The sequence below is a fragment of the Narcine bancroftii genome, chromosome 1 (assembly GCF_036971445.1).
Source record: "Narcine bancroftii isolate sNarBan1 chromosome 1, sNarBan1.hap1, whole genome shotgun sequence".
Taxonomy (NCBI): domain Eukaryota; kingdom Metazoa; phylum Chordata; class Chondrichthyes; order Torpediniformes; family Narcinidae; genus Narcine; species Narcine bancroftii.
Genome location: NC_091469.1, coordinates 481,760,982 through 481,782,752, shown reverse-complemented (window position 1 = coordinate 481,782,752; position 21,771 = coordinate 481,760,982). Strand labels below are relative to the sequence as shown.

The window sequence follows — 21,771 nt, the reverse complement described above, 5'->3', positions numbered from 1 at the left end:
ACAGAAGTGCATCAGGCAGACCCAGAGATACCAGCATACAGGACCGTGATGTCAGGACTCCAACTGAAAGGCATCCCAGTAGGTCCAGGTAATAGTGCTCCTGTGCAATGTATCCACCAGCCACCCCCAACCCATAGTACCCGTGGCCTGCCTGGAGGTGACAGGTCTTCAATGTGGTACACAACTTTACACATCCAGCCATCAGGACAACCCTTTACGTGGTAGCCAGCAGGTTCCTGTGGCACAGCTTCCGAAAGCAGGTCAGCCAGTGGGCCAGAACCTGCACACTGCCAGATGTCGAAGGTCCTCCAACAAAACACCAGGGCATCCCCCCAGTCATTTGTGCTGGCATAAAGAAGGTTCAGCTACATCCACGTAGACATTGTGGGATCTCTGCCAGTGTCCTGGGGACACGATATTTTTGGAGTTTGAAAACACATGACTTTGGATAGAGAGGCACAATTCACCTCAAACCTATGGACAGTGCTGGCAAACCTACTGGCATGCAGCTCCACCCTACCACAGCATACCACCCCCAGGCAAGCGGGCAGGTGGAGAGGTTCCAAAGACACCTAAAAGCGGCACTGATGGCTCAGCTCAAGGGATACAACTGGACAGTGAGCTTCTGTGGGTCCTGCTGGGGATCCGTACATCCCCCAAAGAAGACCTAAATGCCTCAGCAGTAGAGCTGAGGCACCTTTAGCCATTCTTGGGGAATTTGTGCCCGCCACCCTGGAGAAGCTCAGGGAAAGACTGGGTATCCTGGCCCCAGTGCCACCCACACAGCATGGGCAAACAAAAATTTCCATTCCCAAAGACTTGAGAACCTGCAAGTATGTTTTCATCCACAGGGGAGCACACTGGACACTGGGCATCATTACAGTGGCTGTATGAAGGACTGTTCAAAGTGGTCAGGCACAATGGGTCAACATGCATGCTGGACAATCGTGAGAAAGAAGAGACATTCACTGTTGACCGCCTCAAACTAGCACACCTGGACACACAACCACCACTTCACAGGGGCAAGCCACCAAGCAAAGGCAGACCATAATCAAGGATGACGGCGTCTGTGTCACCGGTTCTGGTGGTGGTCATGTGGTCGACCATTACCTGGCAAGCGAACCGGCACTTAAAATAGCAGAGTAACGTGATGATCGGGAAAGCCCACGCACACTAAAAGCCTTCATAGGCCAGGAGCCTGCACAGTAGGAACCACAGTCAATCAAAGGCCAGCTCACCGGTGATGTCACATCCATGGGAAAATTGTACACAGTGGCAGGAAGCTGGGTCTATAAAAGCAGGGCTGAGGAGATCAATAAATCATACTTGACTTCACCCTTGTGTATCTCATTCTTCTCTCGCTGTGCAGTAGCACCTTGCTATAGAAGCTGAGGTTTTTAAAGTAGAATTTAATTTTAAATGTTTGATTCAGTCATTTTATTCACAATATCTAATAAAGAAGATGCAATTACAGGTACACAATCCTTTATCTGGAACCGTTGCGGGACAGTCTGTTCCGAATTTTGGATTTTTCCGAATTTCAGAACAAAAGCCAGCTGCCCCAGATTTAAGCCCACCCAAATTGTGCTGCCATATCCACCCCCACCCCCTTTGAGTTACGCTGCCATCTCTCTCCCCCATCACCCGCTCGAGTCGCGCTGCCGTCTCTTCCCCCCCCCCCCACCGCCCGCCTGAGTCATGCTGCCATCTCACCCTCTCCCTCCGCTGTACCAGCACCAGGAGCTTCCGCTGGTACAGCACTTTCATCTACATGGGGGATTTTGGGTAACGACGACAGCCATTGAACCAATGCCGGGCCTATTGAAAGTGCCATCGCTGGATGGGCATCAGTATAAACAATTCAGAGGCACTTACAAAATAGTGGTATGAGTTGGGATACACAGGAGTTGAGCGAGGGTCAAGTTGGGTTATGTTTGGTGCTAAATTCCATCTTTCATGAGCGGATGTCATCTACCAAAAAAAAAGCTGGTTTTTGGTGGTTGCCGGTTTTCAGAATTCTGGATAAAAGGTTCTGTGTCTGTACTAACAGTAAAAATTTTGTATGATCCAGTCCAATGAAAGACATTCATTTAATTACCATTTTTTCTTTCATGCTTTTTTTTAACATTTTTATATTTGATATGTTTGAATGATCAGAATTTTTCTTCAATAATAAAATCTTAATGAAAAATAAAAATTTTACTGAAATACTCATATTTATAATTGTTTTATTTCAGAACCAAGGGTGTCCTTTAAGACAAAACTGAAAGACGTTGAAGTTGTAGAGAAGGAAACAGCAACTCTCCAGTGTGAAGTTCCTATTCCTACTCTACAGGCCAGTTGGTTCATGGAGGAAACAGAGATAGCTGAAAGCACTAAATATAATATAGAAGAGGATGGCACCCTTAGAAAACTTACTATCAATAATGTTACTACTGATGATGATGCTGTCTATATCTGTGAAATGAAAGAAGGCAGCAGAACAGTTGGCGAGTTGACAGTAAAAGGTAAGGATCATGTGGTACAGAGTTGCTTGAGTTTGTTAAATGTTAAACAGTTGATATATTTATTTAAATGACAAGGCAAATATTTTGAACTCCTGTAGATCCATCATTTACATTGGTATATTTAAAGAATTATATTCTTAAATCAGTTCAAAGATGAGTCTTCTGACTCCAAATAATCTGATGAGTAACATTTATGGTTTTATTAAGCACATTGGTAATAAGTAGTTTTCTGCTAAATCTGATCGTAACATCAACATTGGCCCTTGATGTCGGTCGGCACAAAATCGAGGGATGAAGGGCCTGTACTGTATGTTCTAATTAGCTACAATTAGTTTTAAAACTGCCTGACTTTGTTATAATTTTCATTCATGTTGTTAAATCACATAATTGGGGTAAAACAGTTACAGCAGTTCATGCTTTGTACACACATTTGATAGTTCTTCATACATGAATCATCTGATTTTACATATTATATTGCCTTTACTTCATGTTGGGCATTAGTCTTGCTATACTTCGATTTCAGTTGCACAAACATGTTTGAACTTCAGGCTCATGTTTCAGTGGTGATTATCAAGTAATTCTAATAAACCATATTGTTACGAGCTCAGAGGACCTCAAAACCCAGCAGCAATAGATATACACCTCGACAAAGGGTTACTTAAACAAAAGTTGCTTTTAATTATCTTTGCACATGAAAACTGAATCAAACTTTAACTTATTACTATCAACTTACTTAACCCTCCTCTAATTCTAAGCGCACGTGTATAATGTGCATAAAAGTGTAGAAAAGTTCTTTGGTTCACAGTCCAATGTCACTGGTTGCAGGCAATTCTTGTACTGTGCATAGAAGTTAGCATTAATAAAGTTCACCAGGCTTTAGTGCTTAACAGGCAAATGGTTACCACTCAAGAGGGTTCTTGTTGGTTTTCAGAGAGAGACATGTGTTGTTCCAGGACACACACAACTGATTCCTTTTTAATCAGCCACTTCAGTGTCTTACTGATGAAACTTTCCCCATCCGGGTTCTCCAAATAATAACCTCTTGTTTTCAGGTCACCACAGCATGGCTTTTTGTTCCTCTTATTTCAAGTGAAACACTAGACAGCCAGTCCTCTCTTCTTGCATGAACCACAAGGGGTTTGACCAGGTTGAACTCAGCACTCACAACCTGTCTTCCAAATGGGGTTATGGGGTTTTCCACAAGCTTTCCAGCTTGACCTGTTCCAGTCCCAGTTGCTGCTGCTGACTGTAAAACTGTAGAACTGATCTCTCTCTCTCTCTCTCTTTCACTCTCTGAGAGAAAGCCTGTTTGACTCTCTCTGCTTGCAAAACCACATGACCCTCTTAGAACAGCAGGTTCCCCTCCAGACAATCTGTGGCTCTGACAAATTCTTTCATCTGTTGCCTTTTTGTAAACAACAATCCATTAGTGAAGTCTCTTGGGCACTCTCCAAAGCTTTTGCAAAGGCCGTTGGCCCCAACATGTCTAGCATGAGCAGAACTCCAGTATTTTAAATAAGATCTGTTTCAAAGTGTTTTCATGTGATCTACACTAAAAAACCTTGCCCCAATTTATCTCCCAAAAACATATCTATATTCTGCTACAATATTGTGTTTTATTTCATACCGACATAATTGTTTGGTTCCATTCGAAAGTAGAAAATCCCTCTGATTTTCTCCTGCACCACACCATTTTAGCATTGTTTGAAATAGAGGTAGAATTCATTTTCTTTGTTTGTAAATTTTGTAAAAAGTTTTTGTGCTTCACTTATTGGAAGATTATGGTGGCAAAGAGTATGAAAATCAGAACTGACATCCATTGAAGCAGAGGCAAAATAAAAGCAGAAATTCTGGTAATACTAAGTTGTGTATTTCTATGAAGTCTGAGAAGATTTGGCATGTCATTGATTACTCTATCAAACTTCGACAGGTACTGTACACTGTGGAAACTATACAGACTGGTTTAGTAATTTAAGTGCCCAGGAAAGCAGAAGGCTGGAGAGATAGCAAACTTGTCCAAGTCCATCACAGGTTCCAACCTCCCATCCATGTTATTAATCTATGTTAAGCACTGCCTCAAGAAGGCAGCCAACATCATAAAGAACCCCATCACCCTCGTCAACCTCTTCACACTGTTTCTTTTAGGAAGGAATACAGAGCTTGAAGTCCAGTTCCTCAAGGTTCAAGAACAGTTTCTTTACAATGGCCATCAGGCTCTTAAACCTCCCCTTTCTACACTTTTCACTTATCCGACACCATAAAAAGGATTGTACGCACTATTGTAATGCTACTTTTTTTTCTTGCACTATGGTAACTGAATATTTAGAATATTTCTATATTTTGTACTTATATCTTTAATTAAATGTATACTTTTGTAGTTTTTTTTGTAAAAAAAAACTTCAAAAGTATCTGGCTGCAGAAAGTAAGAATTTTGATGCATATGCATGTTGTACAATGTATATAAGAATAAACTAATGACCATTATATGTGTGGGAAGAGAAATAGCTCATGTTTCAGGTCAAATACTGTGAAGCTGTCTGAAAAAAAGTGCTTTCTGTTTTCATTTTAAATCCCCAACATCTTTAGTTTTAAAATTTTTTTTTCACTTATGGTACTTGAGGGAGAGGCACCATAACTTGTAAGACACTATCTATTGAATGTTAATTATGGGCAAGAGGAGTATTCTGTTAGAAATTATTAACAGAAAAATTTACCACATTTTGCTAATACCAGATTTTTTTTCTTGTTAATAAATTCTTGAACAGTCCTGTCACAGTAAAAGATGATCTATTGATCTCACAACTCCTTTCTTATTGCTGCCCTTGCACTTTTTTAAATTGTACATTTGTCTGTAACACTATAGAGAGGTCTCTTGTTTTATTTTTGCACTACCTATTGTACAAAATTATGTATTGACTTGTCTAGATAGCACACAAAATGAAGCTTCTCAGTTCATATGACAATAAACATTTTAATTCATTTCTTTAGTTTTAAAAAGTGTAGTTTAGTTTATTATTCTGTGGAATTATACTTACACATAGAATTCATTTCATTTTCAGCATCCCTGATTTCCTTATAGACTACACAAGAGATATCACCGATAATAACGCAATGACGCCATACTTTTCATTTTCTTATTCTTTCTTTTATACAGGTAATATTGTTAAGAAACTCCCAAGGAAAACTGTTGTTCCAGAAAGTGATACAGCCATTTTTTCTGTGGAATTGGGCAGTGGCTGTAAAAATATCAGGTGGACAAAGAATGGAGAAGAGATAAAACCAAATGACAGAATGACCATCACTGTATCTGGCACTCGGCACACCTTAACCATTCGTGAGTGTAAATGGGAAGACACAGGAGAAATAGCACTTTTGGCAGATGACTCTAGAACATCAACTCATTTCACAATAACAAGTGAGTTCTATGACTGCTATTTTTATTGACCTTCTTTCAAACACTTTGGGTTCTGGAGTTACTTCTTGTTAAAGTTTCAGTTTGTGCAAGTCTTGTGCAGTCAAATTTAGTTGATAAGTTAATATTATCTTGGCTTCACTTTGAGTGGAAAAATATTTATTAATATGTAATCAGAAAACCAGGTAACTTAGATGGAATCCATACCCTCACTTCACATAGGTATAGGTTTCCCAATACACAAGCAAAATTTTCTCTGTTTTTCAAAGACCAAGAACACAAGAGTGTAATATTGGGAGCAGGTTGCTAGGCTTCTCAATCCTGTCCTCTTCATTTAATATGGTTATGGCTGATTTATGCCAGTTCCCCGAGAACTCTTCATTCCTCAATATTTCAAATATTTATATATCGCCACTTTAAATATAGTTCAATGATTTGGTTTCCACCACCTTTAAGGGCAAAGAACTCCAAAGATTCACTGTCCTTTGAGAGAGAAAGTTTCTATAGATCTCATTCTCAAATGACCAGCCTTTTGTTTTGTACTTATGTCCGTCCCATTGTTTGTGACTAGGCCACTAATGAAAACATTTTGACATTGCCCTGTCAAGCCCTCTTAGAAACACAGTTGTGTTTGAATAAGGTTTCACCTTATACTTCTAAACTCCAAGGAATACACACTTGAACTGTTTAGCTTCTCTTCATAAGATATCCCTCTCATCTCAGAAATCAGTATAGTGCATTTCTTTTTTAACTTGTCTCCAAAGCTATTATATCCTTTGGTATGAGAACCAGCTCTGTGCATAGTATCCAGATGTGGCCTCCTAACAACCTGTGAAACAGTGCAAAACATTTCTAATCTTAAAGTCCAACCCCTTCACAATGAAGGCCAATAAGCTGTTTGCCTTAACTGCTTAGTGGATGTGCCTATTACCAACTATTTTTGCGCAAGATTAACACATAGATTCCTCTGAGCACTCATTTACAGTCTCTTTATTATCTACAGTTTAGATTGTAATGTGCCTTTAATACATCATGGTAACAGGCCCATGAGCCCATACCAACCGATTGACAACACGTGATCAATTAACCTTCTAATTCTATGTCCTTGGAATTTGGGAGGTAAATGGAAAGCCTGGAATAAATCCATGTAGGTTTCATGTATGGCTCCCATATTTGTTCAAATATTTCAATATTATTTCTTAAATTATATGTTATTTTTTCTAATGGAATACATTTATTCATTTCTACATACCATTGTTGTATTCTCAAATTATCTTCCAATTTCCAGGTTGACATAATACATTTTTTTGCTACGGCTAGAGCTAACTTAACAAATCTTTTTTGTGCACCATCCAAATCAAGTCCAAATTCTTTATTTTTTATGTTACTTATGAGAAAGATCTCTGGGTTTTTTGCTATATTGTTTTCTGTTATTTTATTTAATATCTGGTTTAGATCTTCCCAAAATTTTTCTACTTTCTCACATGTCCAGATTGCATGAATTGTTGTTCCCATTTCTTTTTTACAACGAAAACATCTGTCAGATACTGTTGGGTCCCATTTATTTAACTTTTGAGGTGTAATGTATAGCCTGTGTATCCAGTTATATTGTATCATATTTATTATATTTCTCATCGTTCCAGAGCTTAATTTCTCCCATGTTTCCTTCTTTATCTTTATATTTAAATCTTGTTCCCATTTTTGTTTAGTTTTACCATTTGTTTCCTCATTCTCCTTTTCTTGCAGTTTAATATACATATTTGTTATAAATCTTTTGATTGTCATTGTATCTGTAATCACATATTCAAAGTTACTTCCCTCTTGTAACCTCAGACTACTTCCTAATTTGTCCTTCAAGTAGGATCTCAATTGATAATATGCCAACACTGTATCTTGAGTTGTATTATATTTATCCTTCATTTGTTCAAAGGATAATAATCTATTTCCTGAAAAACAATTTTCTATTCTTTTGATCCCTTTTTTCTCCCATTCTCTAAAGGAAAGGTTATCTATTGTAAAAGGGAGTAACTGATTTTGCGTCATTATTAGTTTTGGTAATTGGTAATTTGTTTTATTCCTTTCTACATGAATCTTCTTCCAAATATTGAGCAGATGATGTAAGACTGGAGAACTCCTAAGTTCTACCAATTTTTCATCCCATTTATATAATATGTGTTCAGGTATCTTTTCCCCTATTTTATCTAGTTCTAATCTACTCCAATCTGGCTTTTCCCTTGTTTGATAAAAATCTGATAGGTATCTTAATTGTGCGGCTCTATAATAATCTTTAAAGTTTGGCAATTGTAAGCCTCCTTGTTTATACCATTCTGTTAATTTATCTAGTGCTATCCTCGGTTTCCCCGCTTTCCATAAAAATTTCCTTATTATTTTCTTTAACTCCTTGAAGAATTTCTCTGTCAAGTATATTGGCAATGCCTGAAATAGGTATAGTATCCTTGGGAAAATGTTCATTTTAATACAGTTTATCCTTCCTATTAGTGTTAGTGGTAAATCTTTCCAATGCTCTAAATCGCCCTGTAATTTTTTCATTAGTGGATAATAATTGAGTTTATATAGATGGCCGAGATTTTTATTTATTTGTATCCCTAGGTATCTCATTGCCTGCATTTGCCATCTGAATGGTGATTCCTTCTTAAATTTTGAGAAATCTGCATTATTCATTGGCATTGCTTCACTTTTATTTACGTTAATCTTGTAACCCAGACGGAGTCACGTGATGGAGTAGTGGCCGGACGGTGAACTCCAGCCCTCTCCAGAAAAGTCGGGAAAAACAAAGGAAAACACAAAGGCACAGAAATAAAAGTTACAGAAAAGTGAGTATAAAGGTGGAAAGAAGATGGCGACAAAAAAAGAAAAATCGAAAGCAACGGTAAGAAGAGAGGAAGAGAAGACAAAGGAGGAAAAAGGTGAAGGCCTTACCTGTCCGAAGAGGCCCGCTGCGGAGAGAGAAACCCGCTCCCTCAGGTCGGTAAATAATGGACTACAAAAATGGCTCGCTGAGCCGAGTAAAAGTGCGCAACCGCGCATGAAAAAAAACACACCGACGGGAGGGGGGACCAGCTGGGGAGTCGATCTCCACAGCCGGCAACGACAGCTGCAGAACACCTGCAGCAAGAAGAGACCACAGAAGACAATAGAAACAAGAAAGAAGAGAAGAAAAGGGCACCAAAGAAACAACAGATGGCCAACCCAGAGGAAGAAGAAGAGGAAGAGGAAGAGTACAGTGAAATAGAAGAAGAAAAGAAAGGCAAGATAAAGGATATACTTTCTCTTATTAAAGGATACATGGAATCATTTAAAGAATGGCAAACACAGGAATTTAAGGATTTAAGAAAAAGAATAAACAACACAGAAGAGAAAATGAATAAAATAGAGATGACCTTAACAGAAATGGGAAAGAAAATGGACAAGATGGAAGAGCGGGCAGTAGCAGCAGAAATGGAGGAAGAAGACTTAAAAAAGAAATTGGAGGAATCTAATAAAAAAACTAAAGAGACACAAGAACTACTAGCTCAAAAAATAGATACAATGGAAAATTATAACAGAAGAAATAACATAAAGATAGTGGGCCTTAAGGAAGATGAAGAAGGCAAGAATATGAGGGAGTTTATAAAAGAGTGGATCCCTAGGACCCTAGGATGTCCAGAACTACAGCAAGAAATGGAAATAGAAAGGGCACATAGAGTATTGGCCTCTAAACCACAACCACAACAAAAACCAAGATCTATTGTAGTAAAATTCCTAAGATATACTACAAGAGAAAAGGTACTGGAGAAGACAATGGAAAAAGTAAGAGAGGGCAACAAACCACTGGAGTATAAAGGGCAAAAAATCTTCATTTATCCAGATATAAGTTTTGAACTCCTAAAGAAGAGAAAAGAGTTCAATACAGCAAAGGCGATTTTATGGAAGAAAGGGTATAAATTTATACTAAAGCATCCAGCTGTATTGAAAATATTTATTCCAGGACAACAAAACAGACTATTCTCGGATCCAGAAGAAGCACGAAAATTTGCAGAACAATTACAAAAATAGACTGAGGGAGGAAGTCGGGTAATGAGAGTTAAAATGATCACGATTGATATGTATGTGGGTAAAGACAAAAATAGACTGAGGGATGAAGACGGGTAATGAGAGTAAAAATGATCACGATTGATATGTATGCGGGTAAAGAGGTATAAGAGTGAATAGAGACAATGTGCATACGTGAAAGTATCTGTACTTAGAGGAAAATATAGATAGTATAGACAAGAATTAATAAGGGAAGGTAATGGAATAGAGAGAATAAGGAGGGAATTAAAAGAGTGACCTTTGTGACATATGAAAAGTGAAATCTTTTCTGGGGGGGGTGGGGTGGGGGGAAATAGCGGTCACTGCAAAATCAGTTGACGCTTGCGAGTAGATTCGCAAATCCAAATGGAGAGGGGAGATGTGGTTGTCCGACAAGGGATAAAGGACAACTCAGGAGGGGAAGGGGAGATTGGGGATAAATAAGATAGAAATAGGAGAATAAGGAAAATGTTGGATGTTGTAGGAATGTTGCCTTATAAAGAGTTGAAAATAAGAAAACAGAAATGGAAAAGGAGGAAAGGTAATGATGGAAAAACGGAAAGAGAAGATAAACAAAATATAAAAGGGCTACGCTGAACTATATGACTTTAAATATTAATGGAATACATAACCAAATTAAAAGGAAGAAACTACTAAATTTAAATGAATAAATGTATTACATTAGAAAAAATAACATATAGGTTAAGAAATAATATTGAAATATTCGAACAAGTATAGGAGCCTTACATTAAATACAATAGCGAAAACCTACCGTGGACAAACATTACCTAAGTTGATGGAAGGAGAAGGAAAGAAAAGAATGGACTCAGTAGAATTTCTGGTGTATTTTTGTTGAATGACAACATTGTCTGACTGGCTTAATGCAACCTAGATTGTTTACCTAAAATGGATGAGAGGGGGGGGTGGGGGGGGGTGTCTTGGGAGGAGGGGGGGGGGGGAGAAAAAGTCACTGTATATGTGTGAAAAAGAAATAGTGTATATCATGGCTAATGTGATTTATGGTGTGAAAAATAAAAAAAATTAAAAAAAAAACTCTTGTAACCCGACACTTCTCCATATTCCTTCAATTTCTTATATAATTCTTTTACTGATAGTTCTGGTTCTGTTAAGTATACTATAACATCATCCGCAAATAAACTGATTTTATATTCCTTGTCTTTTATTTTTATCCCTTTTATATTATTTTCTGTTCTTATCAATTCTGCTAGTGGTTCTATAGCTAACGCAAACAAAAAAGGTGATAATAGGCATCCCTGCCATGTTGATCTGCTTAAATTAAATTGCTTTGATATATATCCATTTACTGTCACTTTCGCCAATGGCCCCTTATATAATGCTTTAATCCAATTAATATACTTCTCTGGTAAACTGAATTTTTGCAATACTTTGAATAAATAATTCCATTCTACTCTGTCAAAGGCCTTCTCTGCGTCTAAAGCAACTGCTACTGTTGTTGCTTTACTCCCTTCTACTGCATGAATTAAGTTAATAAATTTACAAATATTGTCTGTTGTGCGTCTTTTTTTAATAAATCCAGTTTGGTCTAGATTTACCATTTTAGGTACATACTCTGCTAATCTGTTTGCTAATAGTTTAGCTATTATCTTATAATCTGTGTTAAGTAATGATATTGGTCTATATGACGCTGGTGCGATTGGATCTTTCCCTTGCTTTTGTATTACTGTAATTATTGCTGTTTTACATGAATCTGGTAAGCTTTGTGTTTTATCAATCTGGTTGATTACTTCCAGGAGAGGAGGAATTAATAAATCTTTAAATGTTTTATAGAATTCTATTGGGAATCCATCCTCTCCTGGTGTTTTATTATTTGGTAGTTTTTTTATTATCTCTTGTATTTCTACTATTTCAAATGGTTCTGTTAATTTATTTTGTTCCTCTATTTGAAATTTTGGTAGTTCAATTTAATTAAAAATTCATCTATTTTCCCTTCTTTCCCTTCGTTTTCAGTTTGGTATAATTGTTCATAGAATTCTCTAAAGTTTTCTTTGATCTCTGTTGGATGATATGTAATTTGTTTGTCTTTTTTCCTTGATGCCAATACCATTTTCTTAGCTTGTTCTGTCTTAAGCTGCCATGCTAGAATTTTGTGCGTTTTTTCCCCTAATTCATAATATTTCTGTTTTGTCTTCATTATGTTCTTCTCCACCTTATATGTTTGTAGTGTTTCATATTTTATTTTTTTATCTGCCAATTCTCTTCTTTTAGTTGTATCTTCCTTCATTGCTAATTCTTTTTCTATATTTACTATTTCCCTTTCCAACTGCTCTGTTTCCTGATTATAGTCCTTCTTCATCTTGGTTACATAACTTATTATTTGCCCTCTAATGAATGCTTTCATTGCATCCCATAGTATAAACTTATCTTTCACTGATTCCATATTTATTTCAAAGTACATTTTAATTTGTCTTTCAATGAATTCTCTAAAATCCTGCCTTTTAAGTAGCATGGAGTTTAATCTCCATCTATACATTCTTGGAGGGATGTCCTCTAACTCTATTGTCAATATCAAGGGTGAATGGTCCGATAATATTCTAGCTTTATATTCTGTTTTTCTTACTCTATCTTGCATACGAGCTGATAACAAAAATAGGTCTATTCTTATGTATGTTTTATGTCTAACAGAGTAATATGAATATTCCTTTTCATTTGGGTGTTGTTTCCTCCATATATCCAAAAGTTGCATTTCTTCCATCGATTTAATTATAAATTTGGTTACTTTGTTCTTTCTGTTAATTTTTTCCCAGTTTTGTCCATATTTGAATCCAAATTCAGGTTGAAATTCCCTCCTATTAATATGTTCCCTTGCGTATCTGCTATCTTCAAAAAAATATCTTGCATAAACTTTTGATCTTTGTTAGGTGAATATAAATTGAGTAGATTCCAAAACTCCGAATATATCTGACATTTTATCATTACATATCTCCCTGCTGGATCTATTATTTCCTCTTCTATTTTAATTGGCACATGTTTACTAATTAATATAGCTACTCCTCTTGCTTTTGAATTATACGACGCTGCTGTTACGTGTCCTACCCAATCTCTCTTTAATTTCTTGTGCTCCAATTCAGTTAAATGTGTTTCTTGCACAAATGCTATATCAATTTTTTCTTTTTTCAGTAAATTTAGCAGTTTCTTCCTTTTAATTTGGTTATGTATTCCGTTAATATTTAAAGTCATATAGTTCAGCGTAGCCATTTCATACTTTGTTTATCTTCCCTTTCCGTTTCTCCATCATCACCTTTCCTTCTTATCCATTTCTGCTTTCTTGTTTTGAACACTTTATAAGACAACATTTCTAAAACATCAAACATTTTCCTTATTCTCTTATTTAAAACTTCTTTAACCCCATTCTCCCCTCCCCCTCCTGAGTTGCCCTTTATCCCTTGTCGGGCAACCACATCTCCACTCTCCATTTGGATTTGCGAATTCATTCGCAAACGTCAACTGATTTTGTAGTGACCGTAACTCCTCCCCACCCAGCCCCCCCCAGAAAAGATTTCACTTTTCATATGTAACAAAGGTCACTCTTTTAATTCCCTCCTTATTCCCTCTATTCCCTTTCCCTCCCTTATTAATTCTTGTCTATACTCTATATATTTTCCTCTAAATACGGATACATTCATGTATACACACTATATATATATATATATATATGTATATATATCTATATATAATATATATATAGATATATATATATATCTATATCTATATATATATATACACATATATATATGTATATATATACATATATACATACATATATATATGTATATATATATAGAGATATATATATATATGTATATATATATATATAGATATATGTATATATATATATGTATATATATATGTGTATATATATATATATGTATATGTATATATATATATATATATGTATATATATACACACACACATATACCCCTTTACACACATACATATATTTCGTGGTCATTTTTACTCTCATTACATGTCTTCATCTCTCTGCTTGTTTTGTAGTTGCTCTGCAAATTTCCTTGCTTCCTCTGGATCCGAGAATAGTCTGTTTTGTTGCCCTGGAATAACTATTTTAAGTACCGCTGGGTACTTTAACATAAATTTATATCCTTTTTTCCATAAGATCGTTTTTGCTGTATTGAACTCCTTCCTCTTCTTCAGGAGTTCAAAACTTATGTCTGGATAGAAAAAAAATTTTTGACCTTTATATTCCAGTGGCTTTTTGTCTTCTCTTACTTTCTTCATTGCTTTCTCCAATATATTTTCTCTTGTTATATATCTTAAGAATTTTACTAAAACGGATCTTGGTTTTTGCTGCGGTTGTGGTTTCGGGGCTAAAGTTCTATGTGCCCTCTCTATTTCCATTTCTTCCTGTAATTCTGGTCTTCCTAGGACCCTGGGGATCCAATCTTTTATAAATTCTCTCATATTCTTGCCTTCTTCATCTTCCTTAAGGCCCGCTATCTTTATATTATTTCTTCTATTATAGTTTTCTATTATATCTATCTTCTGAGCTAACAGCTCATGTGCCTCTTTAACTTTTTTATTAGATTCTTCTAATTTCTCTTTTAAGTCCTCTACTTCCATTTCTACAATTGTTTCTCGTTCTTCCATATTTTCCATTCTTTTTCCTATCTCTGACATGGCCATTTCCATTTTATTCATTTTTTCTTCTGCATTCTTAATTCTTTTTATCTAATTAAATTCTTGTAATTGCCATTCTTTCACTGATTCCATATATTCTTTAAAAAATGATACATCCATTGTCTTGCCTTTCTCCTCTTCTTCCACTTCTTTCTGTTCTTCTTCTTCTTCCTCTGGATTGACCATCTGTTGATTCCTTGTTTTCTTTTTACCCTCTTCTTTCTTGTTGTCATTATTGTCTGTGTTCTGCACCTGCTGCTGTGCTGCAGGTGTCTCTCTCAGCTGCGGAGATCGACTCCGCAGCTGTTCCCCCCTCCCGTCAGTGTGTTTTTTTTCATGCGCGGTTGCACACTTTTACTTGGCTCTGCCAGCCATTTTTGTAGTCCCGAGCCCGGGACCTCCACTGACCTGAGGGAGCGGGCTTCTCTCTCCGCGGCTGGCCTCTTCGGACAGGTAAGGCCTTCACCTTCTTCTTCCGACATTCTTTCTTCCTCTTTTCTTCCCGTTGTTTTTGACTTTTCTCTCTTTGCTGCCATTTTCTTCTCACCTTTATTTTTACTTTATTATAAATTTTAATCTCGTACCTTTGTGCTTTGTGTGTTTTTTAACTTTTCGGGAGAGGGCTGGAATTCCCAGACCGGCCACTACTCCATCACGTGACTCCTCAAAGATTTCAATTTTCATATATAACAAAGGTCACTCTTTTAATTCCCTCCTTATTCCCTCTATTCCCTTTCATTCCCTTATTAATTCTTATCTATACTCTATATATTTTCCTCTAAATACGGATACACTCATGTATACACATATATACATACACACCTATATATATTATATATATATATATATATATATATATATATATACCCATATACACACATACATATAGTTTGTAGTCATTTTTACTCTCATTACATGTCTTCATCTCTCTGCTTGTTTTGTAGTTCTGCAAATTTTCATGCTTCCTCTGGATCCGAGAATAGTCTGTTTTGTTGCCCTGGAATAACTATTTTAAGTACCGCTGGGTACTTTAACATAAATTTATATCCTTTTTTCCATAAGATCGTTTTTTCTGTATTGAACTCCTTCCTCTTCTTCAGGAGTTCAAAAGTTGTCTGAATAGAAAAAAAATTTTTGACCTTCGTATTCCAGTGGCTTTTTATCTTCTCTTATTTTCTTCATTGCTTTCTCCAATATATTTTCTCTTGTTGTTTATCTTAAAAAATTTTACTAAAATGGATCTTGGTTTTTGCTGCGGTTGTGGTTTCGGGGCTAATGTTCTATGTGCCCTCTCTATTTCCATTTCTTCCTGTAATTCTGGTCTTCCTAGGACCCTGGGGATCCAATCTTTTATAAATCCTCTCATATTCTTGCCTTCTTCATCTTCCTTAAGGCCCACTATCTTTATATTATTTCTTCTATTATAGTTTTCCATTATATCTATCTTCTGAGCTAACAGCTCATGTGCCTCTTTAACTTTTTTATTAGATTCTTCTAATTTCTCTTTTAAGTCCTCTACTTCCATTTCTACAATTATTTCTCATTCTTCCACATTATCCACTCTTTTTCCTATCTCTGATATGACCATTTCTATTTTATTCATTTTTTCTTCTGCACTCTTAATTCTTCTTTTTATCTCATTAAATTCTTGTAATTGCCATTCTTTCACTGATTCCATATATTCTTTAAAAAAAGATATATCCATTGTCTTGCCTTTCTCTTTTTCCATTTCTTTCTGTTCTTCTTCTTCTTCCTCTGGGTTGACCATCTGTTGTTTCCTTGTTTTCTTTTTACCCTCTTCTTTCTTGTTGTCGTTATTTTCTATGTTCTGCACCTGTTGCTGTGTTGCAGGTGTCTCTCTCAGCTGTGGAGATCGACTCCCCAGCTGTTCCCCCCTTCCGTCAGTGTGTTGTTTTTCATGCGCATCACACATGCGCGAAGAGTCGTGCATGCGTGGTTGCGCACTTTTACTTGGCTCTGCGAGTCATTTTTGTAGTCCCGAGCCCGGGACTTCCACTGACCTGAGGGAGCGAGCTTCTCTCTCCGCGGCGGGCCTCCTCAGACAGGTAAGGCCTTCACCTTCTTCTTCTGACGTTGTTTCATCTTCTCTTCTTCCCGTTGTTTTCGACTTTTCTCTCTTCGCTGCCATTTTCTTCTCACCTTTATTTTCACTTTTTAAAAAATTTTTACTCTTGTACCTTTGTGTTTTGTGTGTTTTTTTTCAACTTTTCTGGAGAGGGCTGGAATTCCCTGACCGGCCACTACTCCATCACGTGACTCCTCCCCCGAGGTCTCTCTTGAGGGAAATGTGTACCTATACCCCTAGGTCTTTGTTCCTTTACCACCTGTTGCATCGTCTAAAGTAGCAACATCCTTTTTATTTCTGGCCTCTGTCTATTAGGCTTCATTTATGGAACTTTCTAAATCCTCTCTCAAAACAGGGGAAATGCAATCTTTGATATAGTTCAATTTACTCCTTCCTTTTACCTCTGTTTCACCTGAAAATTCTGTACCCCAGGATATTGAACTGCCTGTCTTGTGCATCTGCTTTATTGTAATACATATTGTATTGATTGCATTAGTACCATAGAACATTACAGTTTAGAAACAGGCCCATCTAGTCCTTGCCAAACTATTTTGCTGCTTAGTCACATCAATCTGTTCCTGCCCTACCATCCATACCTATTCAAATTACTCTTGAATATTGTAATTGAACTTGCATCCACCATTTAACTTGTAGCTTGTTTCATCAAATTCTGAGGTAAGTTCCGCCTAATGTTCCCCTTAAATATTTTATTCTTCATCCTAAATCCCTGTCCTCTAGTTCTTTCCTCACCTAACCTAAGTGGAAAAGCATGTTTGCATCTATCCAATCTCTTCTCTCATCTTGACAATAGATGTCTAGTCCCTTTACACTTCCTTTCCCCACACATAAGGCCTCAAAGCAATTCGCTTTTTCCTGGACCTCAGACCTGAGCAGTCACCCTCCACCACCATCCTTTCTGTGCCTGGCAGAACTTGTCCTCACCCTTAACAAATGTTCCTTTAACTCATCCCACTACCTCCATAGGTCCCAGCTATGCCGGCCTGTAGATTTTGTGGAGCAAAACATGTCCAAGCCTACATAGGCATGACCCTCCAACTCTTCCTCTGGTACATCGATGACTACATTGGGGTGGCCTCAAAATCACCGAAACGTAGGTGATGTATCTTTACCGTTGCTACATAAAGGCACTGTTTGACCTGCTGAGTTTCTCCAGCATTTGTGTGATTTTTAACTTAAGCACGGTGTCAACAGAATCCTGTGTGTTACCTCAAACTTTTATACATCAAATCTCCTTTCATTCTCTGACATTTCTGGGAATAAAATTCTCACCTATTAAACCTTTCCCTGTAACTCAGCTCCTCTAGTCCTGGTTACCATGTAACTCCTACCCAGATTTGTTCTCCCGAAGTGTGACATTTCACACTTACCCATGATAAATTCCATCTCCTGTTTTGCAGCCAATTTGTCCAGCTGGTCCATATCATGTTGCAACCTTTTGAAAGTTTTCCATGTTGTCCAGTACACTGCCAATTTTAGTGACATCTGCAAATTTGCTGATCTAATTTTCAGACTATCATCCAGATCGTTGAGATAGATGACAAACCACAAAGGACTCAGCACCTATCCCTGAGGTGTATAGGCCTCTAATTAGAGAGGCAATCATCTACTATTACTCTCTGCTCTCCTGCAAAGCCAATGTCTAATCCATTTTACTACCTCTTCCTGATTACCGAGCGACTAAACTTTCTTGACCAACCTCCCATGTGGGCTTACTAAAGTCCATGTAGACAGCATCCAGTGCCTTCATCAACTTTCCTGGTAACCTCCTAAAAATTCTCTGATGGGTGAGACAGAATTACCATGTATAAAGCCATATTAACTATCTCCAATCAATTCCTGCTGATGTCAGGCCCACTTGCATTTCTTGTATTCCTCAAGAAATTCATTTATTCCTTGCTGCCTGTACCTGCTATGCATCTTCTTCTTTACTTGGGCCTCAATATCTCTTGAAAACCAAGGCTTCTTTTACTGTTAGTCTTGGCATTTAATTCTGATAGGAACATACAAACTCTGTTCTCTCAAAATTTCACGCTTGATTGTGTCCTACTTAAAAGATGCACCTGTGCTAGAAACCAGCTGTCCCAATTTATTGTTGCCAGATTCTTTCTAATGCCATCAAAATTGGTCTTTCTCCAATTTAGAGCCTTAACCTGAGGACCTTTTCCATAATTATATTGAAATTAATGGCAGTATGGTAGCAAGATTAAAATCATCCCCTTGCATTCGCTTCTCATGCATGCCTTTCTAGTTGTGTGATTGTTCGTCCCCGCTGTCAAGACAGAAAGACAAGAACCAGAGAGCAATACAAAAACCTTAATTACAATTTTGTTAGTGGGAATGAGTGATATTGTAGTGAAGTATTCTGTATACTGAGTTGATGAGTTGATGTATATTTGGGGAAGTCGATTTACATGCTGTGGAGTCAGTGAAGACTGTGTTGGATGCAGCTCAATTTCCTGCGTTTTCCACAGCACATCTGCTATTTTGGGAGCCAGTTCACTTGCTGATAAGTGGATCACCACCACCCCTCCCCCCCCGCTCCAAACCAGCAATCTCGTTGCGGACCCCAAAGTCTATTTTTTTTGTTTGGGCAGCCTTCCTCTCTGCTGAGGCTCCTGAACCATGACTGGTCCGTCCAGATCTAGACGGGCAGGTTTGAGGCAGTCAATTGAAAAAACTTCCTCTTTACCTCTGATGTCCAAATATAAGTCAAACCATTGCACCTTAGTACCTCGAAAAGACCCTCATACAGATGCTGGAATGGTGCTCAGTGTGCACATTTCTGTACAAAAACTTATTTGCAGTCCTGCAAGTTCTTGGGTATATAGGTCCTGGCCTGACCATGTTGAAATGTCAGTATGGGCACTAAAGAACCGAGCCTCTTATGGAGCTTGCTTCGAGCCACTGCGGGCGTTTCCTCCTATCCTTGTGAGTCTCCTAGAACCATCAGGGGTGCACTGTAGACCAGCTCTGCTGATGGCACCTATATTGTCCTTAGGTGCCATTCATATGCCCAAGAGTACCCTTGGCAATTCATCAACCCAGTTAGGGTCCCTGCAGATGCGCCATAAAGACCGATTTCAAATGCCTGTGGAACCTTTCTACTAGTTTGTTGGATTGAGGGCAGTACGCAGTTGTGTGGTGCCACATGATTCCAAGCAGGGTGGCCATTGCTGACCACAGGCTTAACGTAAATTGGGCACCCCTCTCACATGTGATGTGTTCCGGCAGACCGAAATGTGCTACCCAGATGGAAATGAGGGCCCTGGCACAGATACCGATAGTCATGTCTGCCAGTGGAACTGTCTCTGGCCACTGCGTGGCCCAATTCACTACATTAAGAAGAAAAAGGGAACCATGTGACACTGTCGGGGCCTACAATATCCATGTCAAACCTCCAATACGTCGGCACAAAAGATTGTAGTGGGGCTTTTTTGTGTTGCTGGACTTTGGATGTCTGGCAATGAGTGCATGTCTTCACCCAATTGCTTACCTATTTTCAAAGGCCATGCCACACAAATCTGTTGGCTACCATCCAGACAATCATTCTGATCGATGGATGTACAACCCATGTACTGCATCAAATATCTGCCACCTCCAGGCCACCAGAACGATTAGGCGAGGATGACCTGTAGATGCGTCACACAGGAGTTTGAGCTCCCCTGGGCTTACCAGAATTTCTTCCAGCTGTAGGTTCTAGTCTCCTGTTCTGGAACCTGGAATTTCTTAATCTGCCTATTGTGATACACTCCTTTATGATAACACTTTCATTACCAGAATCACCAAGTGAACCTCCTTTGAACCTTCTCCAACCTCAGCACATCTTTTCTTAAAGAGAGCCCAAAACTGCTCACTATACTCCAAATGAGGTCTCACCAGTGCCTTATAAAGCCTGAACATCACATCCCTGCTCTTGTATTCTGTTTCTCTTGAAATGAATGCCAATCTTCATTGGCATCTGAACATATAACTTTGCCTTCAGGCAATCCTGCACAAGGACACCCAGGTCCCATGGCAACCGGGTATTTTTAATCTTCTCCCCATTTTAAAAATAGTCTGCCTGTTTACTTTTTTCTACCGAAGTGCATGACGTATACTTTCCAACATATTTCATTTGCCACTTCTCTGCCCATTTTCTAATCTAAGTCCTTCTGCAGCCTCCTCTACATTATCTGTTCCTCCACCTACATTCATATCATCTGCTAACTTGGCAACAAAGGGATTCATTCCATTATTCAAATAATTAATATACAACATAAAATGAAGTGGCCCCAACACTGATCCCTGTGGAACACCTCTAGCAACTCGCAGCTATTCAGAATATAATCCTTGAATACCAACTCTCGAGACCTTGTCAATCTAATGCAACTCAGAACATTATTCCCACCATGCTCAACCTTTCTTTTTCTGTCATTGTCTGCAAGCTTAACAGCATTTTCTTCTGCAACCACTCCACCATTCGTGCTGGTGCTGTGGTTCCTATCCCCCTACCTCATTCATTTAAACCTCTAAGAGCAGAACTAGCAAATCTTCCTTTACCCTTGGAAGTTTGTTCCTTGCATCTGTCCCATACATCTCCTTCAGATTTTCCTTCTCTCCCCCACCCCCCATCTTAAAAATGTGTTCTCTACATACTGTCTATTCTATCAATACCTCTCACAATTTTATAAACCAATTAGGGCCCCATTCCCCTGCCAATATCCTATGGTTCTTATCTATTCTGCCAACGGCACTAGATTTACGGGTTATCTTCTCTCTCAACTCATAGTCCTGACACAATCTTGAACCAAAACGTCAACAATTTCTTTCTCCTTCCACAGTAGCTCCTCAAACCCTAATTTCTTCCAGCAGTTTGATTTTTGCTCTAGATTCCTGCATCTGCTGTCTCTTGTGTCTCTCTTCTCTCCCACTCTGTTTAGCCTTTTCATGAACATTTCTGTCAAATTGCTTCACAACCACCTGTGCTCCAAGGAAATAATTCTATAAAATTTCTAAA

At 38.0% G+C, this 21,771-nt stretch overlaps 1 protein-coding gene across 13 annotated transcripts in view; it reads left to right on the top strand.

Moving 5' to 3' along the window:
* Nucleotides 1-2,262: 2,262 nt before the first annotated feature.
* Nucleotides 2,263-21,771, top strand: part of LOC138751919 (obscurin-like) — a 755,203-nt gene continuing 735,694 nt past the window's right edge. For all 13 annotated transcript variants that reach the window (XM_069914884.1, XM_069914878.1, XM_069914879.1 and 10 more), the window contains exons 1-2: nucleotides 2,263-2,507; nucleotides 5,662-5,922. In XM_069914884.1, coding sequence (XP_069770985.1) covers nucleotides 2,348-2,507; nucleotides 5,662-5,922 — 421 coding nt within the window. In that variant the 5' untranslated portion in view covers nucleotides 2,263-2,347. The remainder of the gene's footprint in view (nucleotides 2,508-5,661; nucleotides 5,923-21,771) is intronic.